The sequence below is a fragment of the Bombina bombina genome, chromosome 10 (genome assembly GCF_027579735.1).
Source record: "Bombina bombina isolate aBomBom1 chromosome 10, aBomBom1.pri, whole genome shotgun sequence".
Taxonomy (NCBI): domain Eukaryota; kingdom Metazoa; phylum Chordata; class Amphibia; order Anura; family Bombinatoridae; genus Bombina; species Bombina bombina.
Window position 1 is genome coordinate 116596023 of NC_069508.1, and position 13779 is coordinate 116609801.

General features: G+C 37.4%; 1 protein-coding gene across 1 annotated transcript in view; it reads left to right on the forward strand.

The window, feature by feature from the left end:
- Positions 1–13779, forward strand: part of TTLL7 (tubulin tyrosine ligase like 7) — a 715282-nt gene that overhangs the window by 243528 nt on the left and 457975 nt on the right. The window contains exons 8-9 of the mRNA XM_053693316.1: positions 2193–2357; positions 7863–8021. Of these exons, the coding sequence (XP_053549291.1) occupies positions 2193–2357; positions 7863–8021 (324 nt within the window). The remainder of the gene's footprint in view (positions 1–2192; positions 2358–7862; positions 8022–13779) is intronic.

Sequence of the window (13779 nt, forward strand, 5' to 3'; positions counted from 1 at the left end):
TTGTATTCTCTACCTGAATCATGAAAGAACATTTTTGGGTTTCATGTCCTTCTAACATACAGCTTGTGAACTGCAGATAACTGCTAGTCCTAAGCAGACACGGCCGCTGACCCAATCAGCAGTGGCGGCTTCATGCCCCAATGTGCGACTGCTGCTTTGGTTTGGGTGACCGGCAAATCCCGCTCGGCACCAGCAGTGCTCTGTGGCATCCTTTGCAGAGGTTAATTACATTGCAGTGTCACTAGTGCTAAAATTAAATGCACATGAGCATGACATTTTCCCACAATAATGGCCGTTTAATGTTGCTTTAATGTATGATATATAATATAAATATAAAAAAGCATTGTCCTTTAATGAGTGTGCATATTGTACTGGAACCACAACTGAATTATTTTATGATAAAAAAAAATCTTTTTAACCCCTTTGATGCTAAGTATTTCTTACACCCCTGTGTGAAGCTGATTTTGAGCATTTTTACTGTTACCATTTAAACACTATTGTAAGTCATATTCCAGTGAGTGATCCACACAAATTATATAATTTTTTTCAACAGGACTAGCAGATTTAGAACCACACACACACACACACACACACACACACACACACACACACACACACACACACACACACACATATATATATATTTGTAAAAATTATAATAAATAACATTGGAAATAGCCAGCTGATCACTGCTACTGTAATAATCACCTTACTAAATTATTATGAGTTGCATGTAAAGTTGCATAAGGGGGCCATACTGTTTTTTGGATGTTGTAATAAAAACTAGATGGGCCCCTTGTACCAGAGTAGAAATAAAAGCACTTTTTTTGCCCAGTGATTGCTTAACCACAATGGTCAACTGGCTATACCAGGGGTCATCAATCTTGGCTCTTTAGAGGTTTTGAAACTACATTTCCCATGATGCTTAGCCAGCTTAAAGTGTCTGAGCATAATGAGAAATGTAGTTCCAAAACCTCTAGAGAGCCAAGGTTGATGACCCCTGGACTATACAGACAAAATTAACATTTTTCTTTAAATGGAACTTGTCCACTGTAAAACCAACTTTATTGTGGCTCTAAATACATTTTTAATTTTTTATTCTCTATGTCTAAAGCTATCATTAGGAGTAAAACCTTGTGTATTGCTTGTGTATTAACTTTATAGAAATCTCTCTATATATATATATATATTTTTATTTAAGGGGGCTTTTTACTTTTCAAGACACCTACCATTTGAAAGAGAGCTGAGATTATGGGATTTTAATTACCTCCCCCATCCAGCTCCCTTACCATTAATTGTTGCTCCGCCCCTTTGTGATGTCACAACACATTTGTGGCGACATTACTGGCACTCCCACTGATGGCTTGGGAGTGCCACCCCCTAAGCCACCAACAATCCCCGGCCTTCTGATCGGCACACACTGGTCTAGATCGCATCGAGGCATCCTCATCAAGCACATCGAACCGGTTAAATATGTCCTGTGGAAAACAAACACACTATTTCCTATTTTTCTAAATATGAATTTTATCCAGGTATATTTGAGTATTTGCAAAAAAAGTAAAAGTAAATAAATAAAAAGGATTCTCATCGTTAACATAACTACCCAGATCCCCTTTTTATCAAAATCTGCAGGGATGACACCATGTGATCAAAAGTTACATTGCGTTCTCCCATTGCTGCTCACCTCATTGTCTTTTGAGGTTTTTTTTTTCACTTCAGGCTAATTCTGACTACAGATATTGGGTTAATGTCTAACACAGGAGTATTCTTAGTTTAAGATTGCAAAAGAGAATACAAAAAAAGAAGAGATTTAAAAATCCCTTCCAAGATTGGGCAGATGGAAAGGTATCATTTGTAAAAACATTTTGTCTGGCGCATAAAACACTATACACTGTGACAGTTGGATTTCATTTTGCTAATAACCTTACACATATTCCCGTTTCATATAATTATTGCCTAGATAAAAATTCTCAACTCACATGCACGTAGCATCCTGATAAATAAATCAAAATACTGAATTCTAAAAATATAATGATGATACTGTGTTATTGACTGTATGCCTCTGAATGTGTAAAATAAACAGTCAAATTATACATTTGTACCAATTTACCTTATACCACTGCTCTTAATTGTTCTGTTTCCATGGCACTCTGGCAAATGGCTCAGAATATTTCTGCTTGTTTCCCACACAGAACCAGTTGTTCATGCATCTGACGAATTACTCAGTTAATAAACATAATGAAAACTTTGAACGAGATGAAACCGAGGAGAGAGGAAGCAAACGTTCCATCAAATGGTTTACCGAGTTCTTGCGAACCAATGATCACGATGTGTCTAAATTCTGGAGCGATGTCTCCGTAAGTATTATTAAGTGCAGCTAGTAATATATATTAATTTAATTCATATATTATAAATTTAATATATAATATATTAATACAATAATAATATAATAGAAAGCTGCGATAATAAACAATAATTAGAACTCATCTTGTAAAAGACCATTTTATGCCAATAGGACTTTTGTAAATTAAAGAAAAACTATAAGATGGATCTGAGCTAAAAATGCATTGGATATCTTAATTACAATGTTCTAAATTCTCTGTGCATTTTATAAAATCCAACAATACAGCTCAGTTATTTCATGCTTAGTTTTTAAGAATGATAAAATAACAATACAATTGCTTTTGAATATCACAACAAGATAGCTGCGTTCCCATCTCCTGCTGCAAACTTCTCGTCATTATTTTACTGCACAGTTTCCCATAATAAAATTTAACTCTTACTCTCCGGATCTTCAGCTTGTCGGCTAAAATATATATCTTCTCTAAGTTCTGTTTTAATTCTGATTAAATCTAATGAATTTATTGCTATTATTATTTCACCATTGCAGCCATGTTGCAAGAAAAGGTAGGATACTAATGTATAGCAGTTGCTAAGTCTGCTTTATCCTTTTTTTAAACACCCAATCAAAGTGGGTTCCAATCTCAGAGCTTATCGTGGTTGCTGATTGGTAGACATTAGGAACGTGCAGCTGTTTTGTTATGAATATAAAACAGATATTTGTTTTATTCACAAACGAATATCTGAATGAATGCAGCAACGAAAATTTAAAGAAAATGGAGAAATACTGACAACATTTGTCAGTATTTATTTGGTTTCTTTAAAATACCTGTAGGGGTTAAAATACCTCCAGCGCACTGGAGAATGTTATTTAGCGCAGGCCCTGGGATCCGCCGTGCTAAGACGCCTATTAGCACCCAGGGCTCTAAGAAGTTGGTATTAGCGCGGCTCTCCAGTGCGCTAGAGGTAATAATAATGCGAGAGGGGAATTTTTAGCAAATAAAAGGAATGTAAATGTTCCAAGTTTAAAACAAAAAGAATACAAATGGTGCAGCAGACAAATATTGGGGAAACTAAGGTCCCCGAATATTTTTTCCAAAAGATTTGAATAATTGCTGCACATGTCTAGTAGAAATACTGTGTGCCTCTGCCTGTCCCTTGACTTCAGCATACCTTTAAAGGGACAGAAAAGTCAAAATCAAACTTTAGATAGAGAATGAAATTTAAAACAACTTTCCAGTTTACTTCTATTATCACATTTGTGTTGTTCTCTTGGTATCCTTTGTTGAAGTGTAAGTGGTTGGCTTAGGACCAACAATGCACTACTGGAACTAGCTGAACACATTTGGTGAGCCAATGACAAGAGGCATATATGTGTAGCCACCAATCACAGTATTGCATTTCTGCTCCTGAGTTTACATAGGTGGGCTCGATTTATCAAGTGAGGGCATACAGGGGTGTACATATTCTCAAAGTGCAAAAGTGTGGGTAAATAGTGCGCTGGTGGAATAAAGTATCAAACTCCTTACAGTGTTTTTAGATCCTTCAATCTAAAAGTAATGTGTAGAGAAAAGAGGTTTAGTAAGGGCGCTAATAGCTGAAGATACTATGTGGATTTATTAAGTGTATATATGTGATAAGAGTTCAAAGTATCAAAAAATGTGTAAAAAACATACAGTTAATTTATGTGTAAAATACAGTTTATTAGGTTACAATATGATTAAAGAACTTATAGAGACGTCTCTAGTACAAATCAATAAAATTTAAAAACAGAAATAAATCAATAAAAGATAAGATAAAAAGCAAGTAGTACTATTAGAGAATATTCGTATGCTACTTTTTGGTCACTCAGAAATATCACATGTAATGTGACTAGGCAGTTTGCCAAACTTTCCGTGAGTATTTTAAAGTTCATAAAATTTCTTACATACTTTCATTTAAAATTCGTTTACCAACTGGATAAAAACTTTTGAAAGAAGATGGAGCTTAAAGCAGAGCTGTGCATAAAAAATGTTTGTATAGAGTTGTATCTTTCTGTCAAAATATACCAGACCTTTGTATTAGTTTCAAAGCAAATTTTCAGGGATAATTATCCCTGAAAATTTGCTTTGAAACTAATACAAAGGTCTGGTATATTTTGACAGAAAGATACAACTCTATACAAACATTTTTTATGCACAGCTCTGCTTTAAGCTCCATCTTCTTTCAAAAGTTTTTATCCAGTTGGTAAACGAATTTTAAATGAAAGTATGTAAGAAATTTTATGAACTTTAAAATACTCACGGAAAGTTTGGCAAACTGCCTAGTCACATTACATGTGATATTTCTGAGTGACCAAAAAGTAGCATACGAATATTCTCTAATAGTACTACTTGCTTTTTATCTTATCTTTTATTGATTTATTTCTGTTTTTAAATTTTATTGATTTGTACTAGAGACGTCTCTATAAGTTCTTTAATCATATTGTAACCTAATAAACTGTATTTTACACATAAATTAACTGTATGTTTTTTACACATTTTTTGATACTTTGAACTCTTATCACATATATACACTTAATAAATCCACATAGTATCTTCAGCTATTAGCGCCCTTACTAAACCTCTTTTCTCTGTACATATTCTCCCCTGTCCGCTCCAGCTCGCCTTTGGCATGCAGCAATCCGCTGCCAGAATTTACTAATGCACGCAAGCGCTATTTTGGGCTCGCGTGCAACGCTGCCCACGCACAGCCAATCACGCGTGGCAGAAGCTGTCAATCTCCCTGGTCGGACGAGACCAGGGAGATTGAAATTCAAAACCAGGTTCTCTTGTGAGAACCTGCAGTCGTAGGGGAGGAGAAGGCTTGATAGATCGAGCCCAAAGTATGTTCTAAGGACATAAAACACAAAATTTTTCAACAACTTTCCAATTTACTTCTATTATTTAATTTGCTTCCATCTCTTGTTATCCTTTGCTGTAAGGTTTATCTAGAAAAGCTCAGGAGCAGCAAAGAACCTAGGTTCTAGCTGCTGATTGGTGACTGCATATATATATATATATATATATATATATATACCGATGGTCACTGGCTCACCCATGTGTTCAGTCACCAACCAGTAGTGCAACCAGTAGTGCATTGCTGCTCATTCAACAAAGCATACCAAGAGAACGAAGAAAAATTGATAATAATTGATTTCAGGCTCGCCGGAAACAGGAGTTAAGAAGCAGCAGTCTTAAGACCGCTGCTCCTTAACTCGTACGCCTCCTCTGAGGCTGCAGACATCAATCCGCCCAATCTCATACAATCGGGTTGATTGACACCCCCTGCTAGCGGTCGATTAGCCGTAAATCCACAGGGGGCGGCATTGCACAAGCAGCTCCCCAGAACTGCTTGTGCAATGAAAAATGCAGACAGCGGATCATGTCCATCCGACTGTTAATAAATCAGCCCCTCTATCTGAATCATGAAAGAACAAAATTGGGTTTCCCTTTAAGATAAAGGTCTTCTTGAGCCTTTCTCCAACATAGAGAATGATACCTTTTACAAGCCAGTCGCGGGGCATTAGCTGCTGTGTATTCTCTTGATAAGCAGGAAAGCAAGTGCACAATGCATATTCACCAATATGTTACTGTCTTTGGCTCAGTAATAAGTATCATATCAGCAGTGTGTGCAACACGTAGATTTTAGCATTAAAAAAGCAGAAGAAACCGATTTAATGCACTTTATATTGCTAAGTGTAATCAAATAGTATACTAAGGGCTCCATGTACTAAGCAGTCAGCGAGCTACCCGCAACAAATCTCGCGTCAAAATTCGCAAACTGATATGTACAAAGCCGTCAATTATGTTAAAACTCGCATCTTTAAAATTGCGAGCGTACTTATCCGCCAAACCTCGCTACCGCTCCATTTTTCACTGTAATTAGACACATTTGACCACCAACTCGCCAAAAACGAATGTACTAAAAAATCTATTTGTCCGCTCGCTACAATTTCCGCTCCCACCTCGTTATTTTTGCCTCGCCACCTTTTAGGTGGCGGGCAAGGTACAAAACAATAGGAAAGTCAATCTAGACGCCAGTCTAGACATATATAAAAGGCAGTAATATCAGCATTGTACAGCATAACTGGCGTCTAATTTGTTTCTCATTTCCATGTACATAAATTGCGCCAAATTTGTCGACTGTAATTAAAGAGTAATCTATATTTTAAATTTGTATTGTATAGTTGTCAATCTTTATAATTATTTTTATATTAATATTTATATATTATCAGATCCAGATGAAGCCATATCCAAATTGTAAATAAATATTACAAAAATAACGCTGTTATCACTCTTCAAAAAATTTAGAACAATAATAAAGTTGTTTAGATAAGTTGAACTTTTATAGGAGCAAAATTCTATTCCCGCGACTACTATGATGTTCGTGACACCTTGCATGTCACGTGTTAATAATTGGCCAGACAATTCAACTGAAAGTTAAAAGTACATCAGCTTAGTCGCGGCGAGCGAGACGTCAAATTTATCAATAATCCGCCACTGCTCGCGGCGGGCTAGACTTGTCTATTTATTGGGGGATTATTAGTACATAGTGACAGCGGACACCATTTCGCCCGCGGCGAGTAACGGCGAGTTTATCCGCGTCTAAAATGACGGATGAATTGACGGCTTAGTACATGGAGCCCTAAGACTTAAAAAAAGCTATTTTTGTCTATGCCTTTTTAAAGAAATATAGATTAAAAAAAAAAAAAATTAAAAAAATAAATGTCTAAGTAAAAGTCTTATATATGAAGGACCAAGATCACAAGTGGAGTGTAAAAATATTAGTGCAGTTGTGCGTTAAGACCTCTAAAGCACAATCAATAGTGCATTTATTTGCACTCATAATAAAAGTCTAGAATTATTTTTTATCGCTTGAGCGGTAGTCTAAGGCGTTAACATTCGCATTGCCAGATAGCGCAGGCACACATAATAGACTTTTATGGGGGGAATTTACTTCTTTAGATATCCTTTGTTGAAGGAATAGCAGTGTACATGGGTGAGCCAATCCCAAGAGACATTTATGTGCAGTCACCAATCAGCAGCTACTGAGCCTATTTAGATATGTTTTACAACAAATGATATCAAGAGAATGATGCAAATTAGATAATAGAAATAAATTGAAAAATTGTTTAAAATTGCTTGCTCTTTCTAAATCATGAATGAAAAAATGTGGGTTTCATGTCCCTTTAAAACACTCCCTGTGCTAACCATTACAAGTATACATCCCTCTATGAAATTGTCGGATGTATTAAGATGCTTTGGTTAAAATATTTAATCATCTACTCGTAATATCAGATTGCGCTTTATTCTTTGCTCGAAGTCGCACAAAAGTAAAATCACTCTATTGCTCTATTGATTGCGCTCCACTTGCGCTTTATTTGTAATAGCATCTTGCTCTTTGTGAGTTCTGCACGTGTGCGTATTGAAAGAATTATCATTTGGTCCATGACAATAGGTTTTACTAATTTCCTTGTTTCTATATAATGTTTCTTCTTATAGGAATTAGTTGTAAAGACTCTCATAGTCGCAGAACCCCATGTACTACATGCGTACCGCATGTGTCGGCCTGGGCAGCATCCTGTCAGTGAGAGCGTGTGCTTTGAAGTCTTAGGATTTGACATTATTTTGGACAGAAAATTAAAACCCTGGCTGCTTGAGGTAAGAACATAGAATAAGTGAATTCCATTTGATCTTTTTATCTTCTTTCTTTTACCTTCAAATATTTTCTGGTTTATTGTTTGTTTGGGAAGATGTGGAATTCCAATGTATTGGTGTCGTATTATTACTTCCCTATGGTTTTCTCAACAACTAAGGAATTTATTTAGCAGTTCATTAAAATGAATGGCAGGACACAGTAGATTTAGATTCCTATGAAATTCATGATTTTGTTTAACTCCTTAAAGGGACATGTTTTTATCCCCTTTTACTAAAGCTATGTTAAAATGTTGAGCTCTTTGTTTACATACATCATTTTAGTTATTTCTCTGTGAGTTTAATACACAAGTCATATGCTGTTTTATTTAAGAATGCAGTTCCTTTTATTATAACACTTATATTTTATATTTTTAATGATCTATTGAAAATCTACAAACTATTTGGATTTTAAATACATATATGTAACATATAATTAACAAACAGAAGTTTTATTTTTTCACTTTTAATACTTGTTAACGCCTTAACGACTGACGACGAGCAGGGTACGTCCTCCAAAAAAATACCCTTAACGACTGAGGACGTACCCTTTACGTCGACAGTCTTGGAAAGTGGTGGAAGCGATCCTGATCGCTTCCAGCCGCTTTCCGGTTATTGCAGTGATGCCTCGATATCGAGGCATCCTGCAATAACCCTTCTTGGCCATCCGATGCAGAGAGAGACACTCTGTGGTCCTCTCTGCACCGGACATCGATGGCCGGTATCGTTGGTGGGTGGGAGGCGGGTGGGTGGCCATCGATGGCTTGTGTGATGCAAAGGGGGGCAGGATCGTGGGCGGGTTAGCCGGGACGCGCACGGACATGCGCGCGTGCACGGGGGAAGGCACGTGCACGTGGCGGAGCGGGTGGGAACCGCCACACTACAGAAAATGTTTATCAGAAAAGTGGGAGAGAGGGGGGAGGGAAATAAAATAAAATTAATCTAAGGGATCTGGGAGGGGGTGGGGGGTTTGGTCTTTGGGGGGGAAGCTACACTACAGAAAAAAATTATAAATAAATAAAGAAAATCATTTTTTTTGTAAACTGGGTACTGGCAGACAGCTGCCAGTACCCAAGATGGCTCCTAATAAGTTAGAGGGGGAGGGTTAGAGAGCTGTTTGGGGGGGATCAGCGAGGTTGGGGCTAAGGGGGGGGATCCTACACAGCAGCATATGTAAATATGCCATTTTTTATTTTTTTACAAAAATTAAAAGATAGCTTTTATTTTAGTACTGGCAGACTTTCTGCCAGTACTTAAGATGGCGGGGACAACTGTGTGTGTGGGGGGGTGGGGTGAGAGAGCTGTTTGGGAGGGATCAGGGGGTGGGATGTGTCAGGTGGGAGGCTGATCTCTACACTAAAGCTAAAATTAACCCTGCAAGCTCCCTACAAGCTATGTAATTAACCCCTTCACTTCTAGCCATAATACATGTGTGATGGCATTTAGCGGCCTTCTAATTCCCAAAAAGAAACGCCAAAGCCATATATGTCTGCTATTTCTGAACAAAGGGGATCCCAGAGAAGCATTTACAACCATTTATGCCATAATTGCACAAGATGTTTGTAAATAATTTCATTGAGAAACCTAAAGTTTGTGGAAAAGTTTGTGAAAAAGTGAACAATTTTTTAAATTTGATGGCATTTGGCGGTGAAATGGTGGCATGAAATATACCAAAATGGGCCTAGATCAATACTTGGAGTTATCTACTACACTACACTAAAGCTAAAATTAACCCTACAAGCTCCCTAATTAACCCCCTTCACTGCTGGGCATAATACACGTGTGGTGCGCAGTGGCATTTAGCAGCCTAATTACCAAAAAGCAACGCCAAAGCCATATATGTCTGCTATTTCTGAACAAAGGGGATCCCAGAGAAACATTTACAACCATTTGTGCCATAATTGCACAAGTTGTTTGTAAATAAATTCAGTGAGAAAGTGAACAAATTTGTGAAAAAGTGAACAATTTGTATTATTTGTTTGCATTTGGCGGTGAAATGGTGGCATGAAATATACCAAAATGGGCCTAGATCAATACTTTGGGATATCTTCTAAAATATATATATATATACATGTCAAGGGATATTCAGGGATTCCTGAAAGATATCAGTGTCCCAATGTAACTAGCGCTTATTTTGAAAAAAAGTGGTTTGGAAATAGCAAAGTGCTACTTGTATTTATTGCCCTATAACTTGCAAATAAAGTAAAGAACATGTAAACATTGGGTATTTCTAAACTCAGGACAAAATTTAAAAACTATTTTGCATGGTTGTTTTTTGGTGTTTGTATGTAACAGATTTTGGGGGTCAAAGCTAGAAAAAGTGTGTTTTTTTCCATTTTTTCCTCATATTTTATAATATTTTTATAGTAAATTATAAGATATGATGAAAATAATGGTATCTTTAGAAAGTCCATTTAATGGCGAGAGAAACGGTATATAATATGTGTGGGTACAGTAAATGAGTAAGAGGAAAAGTACAGCTAAACACAAACACAAAAATGTAAAAATAGCCTTGGTCCCAAACGGACAGAAAATGGAAAAGTTCTGCGGTCATTAAGGCGTTAAAGGGATAGTAAAGTCCAAATTAAACTTTTGTGATTCAGACAGGGCATGTAATTTTAAACAACTTTTTCATTTACTATTATCATCAATTTAGCTTTGTCTTGGTATTCTTTGTTGAAAGCTAAACCTAGGTACGCTCATATGCTAATTTCTTAGCCCTTGAAGGCTGCCTCTTATCTGAATGCATTTGACAGTTTTCACAGCTAGAGGGCGTTAGTTCATGTGTTTCATATAAATAACATTGTGCTCATGCACGCAGAAATATTTAAGAGTATGCACTAATTGCCTGAATTACAAGTCTATCAAAAGATTGGAGATAAGGAGGCAGTCTGCAGAGGCTTAGATACAAGGTAATTACAGAGGTAAAAAGTATATTTCTATATCAGTGTTGGTTATGCAAAACTGGGGAATGGATTATCTATATTTTTAAACAATAACATTTTTGGTGTTTACTATCCCTTTAACTCTCCGAAAAAACTAAATTTATGCTTACCTGATAAATGTATTTATTTCCGAATATGGTGAGTCCATGGCTTGAGTAATTACTGTTGGGAATATCTCTCCTGGCCAGCAGGAGGAGGCAAAGAGCATCACAGTTAAACTGCTAAGTATCACTCCCTTACCCACAACCCCCAGTCATTTCGCCTGAAGGGAAATGGAGAAAAAGGAGTAACATAAGGTGTAAAGGTGCCTGAGGTTATAGTTAAAAGATCAACTGTCTTAAAATAAAGGGTGGGGCCGTGGACTCACCATATCCGGAAATAAATAAATTTATCAGCTAAGCATAAATTTAGTTTTTCTTTCCTAAGATATGGTGAGTCCATGGCTTCAGTAATTACTGTTGGGAACCAATACCCAAGCTAGAGGACATGGATAAATAGTGAGGGACAAGACAGGCAGTCCTTAACAGAAGGCACCACCGCTTGAAGAACCTTTCTCCCAAAAGAAGCCTCAGCCGAGGCAAAAGTTTTAAATTTGGAAAAAGTATGTAGAGAAGACCAAATTGCAGCCCTGCAAATTTGTTCCACAATAGCTTCATTTTTGAAAGCCCAAGAAGAGGAAACAGCTCTTGTGGAATGAGCCGTAATTCTCTCAGGAGGCTGCTGTCCAGCAGTCTCATAAGACAAACAAATAATATTTTGTAACCAAAAAGAAAGAGTAGTAGCAGTAGCTTTCTGACCTTTACGTTTCCCAGAGAAACAGACAAAGAGGGCAGAGGAATGGTGAAAATCCTTAGTCGTCTGTAAGAAGAATTTAAGAGCAGGTACAACATCCAAGTTGTGTAACAAACGTTCTTTGGAAGAAGAAGGATTAGGACACAGAGAGGGAACAACAATTTCCTTATTGATATTTCTATTAGAAACAACCTTAGGAAGGAAACCTAACTTAGTACGAAGAACCGTCTTATCGGCATGAAAAATAAGATAAGGGGAATCTCACTGCAGAGCTGAGAGTTCCTAGACTCTTCGAGCAGAAGAGATAGCAACTAGAAACAAAACCTTCCAAGATAACAACTTAATGTCTATGGAATGCAACGGCTCAAACGGAGCCAGCTGTAAAACTTTAAGAACAAGGTTAAGGCTCCAAGGAGGAGCCACAGACTTAAAGACAGGCCTGATTTTGACCAAGGCCTGACTAAAAGATTGCACATCTGATGAAGCAGAAATCTGACCCTTCAGGGTACTGACTGAGTGACAATCCCTCCTCCAGGCCTTCCTGAAGAAAAGATAGAATTCTAGGAATTCTAATTCTACTCCAAGAGTAGCCCTTGGATGACACCAATAAAGATATTTATTCCATATCTTATGGTAAATCTTTCTAGTAACAGGCTTGCGAGCCTGAATCATGGTCTCAATGACCGACTCAGAAAACCACGCTTAGACAGAATTAAGCGTTCAATCTCCAATCAGTCAGCTTCAGAGAAACGAGATTTGGATGAAGGAAGGGACCCTGAATCAGGAGGTCCTTCCTCAGAGGTAGTCTCCAAGGTGGGAGAGATGACATCTCCACTAGGTCTGCAAACGAGATCCTGTGAGGCCATGACTCATGGAAGGAGAGCAAACGGAAGAAAACAGGTATGCCAACCTGAAAACCCAAGGAACTGCCAGAGCATCTATCAGAACGGCCTGTGGATCCCTTGAACCGTACCTTGGAAGCTTGGTGTTCAGACGGGGGGGGGAGGGGGGTGAGAGAGCTGTTTGGGAGGGATCAGGGGGTGGGATGTGTCAGGTGGGAGGCTGATCTCTACACTAAAGCTAAAATTAACCCTGCAAGCTCCCTACAAGTTACCTAATTAACCCCTTCACTTCTAGCCATAATACACATGTGATGCGCAGCGACATTTAGCGGCCTCCTAATTACCAAAAAGAAACGCCAAAGCCATATATGTCTGCTATTTCTGAACAAAAGGGATCCCAGAGAAGCATTTACAACCATTTATGCCATAATTGCACAAGATGTTTGTAAATAATTTCAGTGAGAAACCTAAAGTTTGTGGAAAAGTTTGTGAAAAAGTGAACAATTTTTTTAATTTGATCGCATTTGGCGGTGAAATGGTGGCATGAAATATACCAAAATGGGCCTAGATCAATACTTGGGGTTATCTACTACACTACACTAAAGCTAAAATTAACCCTACAAGCTCCCTAATTAACCCCTTCACTGCTGGGCATAATACACGTGTGATGCGCAGTGGCATTTAGCGGCCTAATTACCAAAAAGCAACGCCAAAGCCATATATGTCTGCTATTTCTGAACAAAGGGGATCCCAGAGAAGCATTTACAACCATTTGTGCCATAATTGCACAAGTTGTTTGTAAATAAATTCAGTGAGAAAGTGAACAAATTTGTGAAAATGTGAACAATTTGTATTATTTGATTGCATATGGCGGTGAAATGGTGGCATGAAATATACCAAAATGGGCCTAGATCAATACTTTGGGATGTCTTCTAAAAAATATATATATATATACACATGTCAAGGGATATTCAGGGATTCCTGAAAGATATCAGTGTCCCAATGTAACTAGCTCTAATTTTGAAAAAAAGTGTTTTTTTAAATAGCAAAGTGCTACTTGTATTTATTGCCCTATAACTTAAAAAAAAAGCAAAGAACATATAAACATTGGATATTTCTAAACTCAGGACAAAATGTAGAAACTAT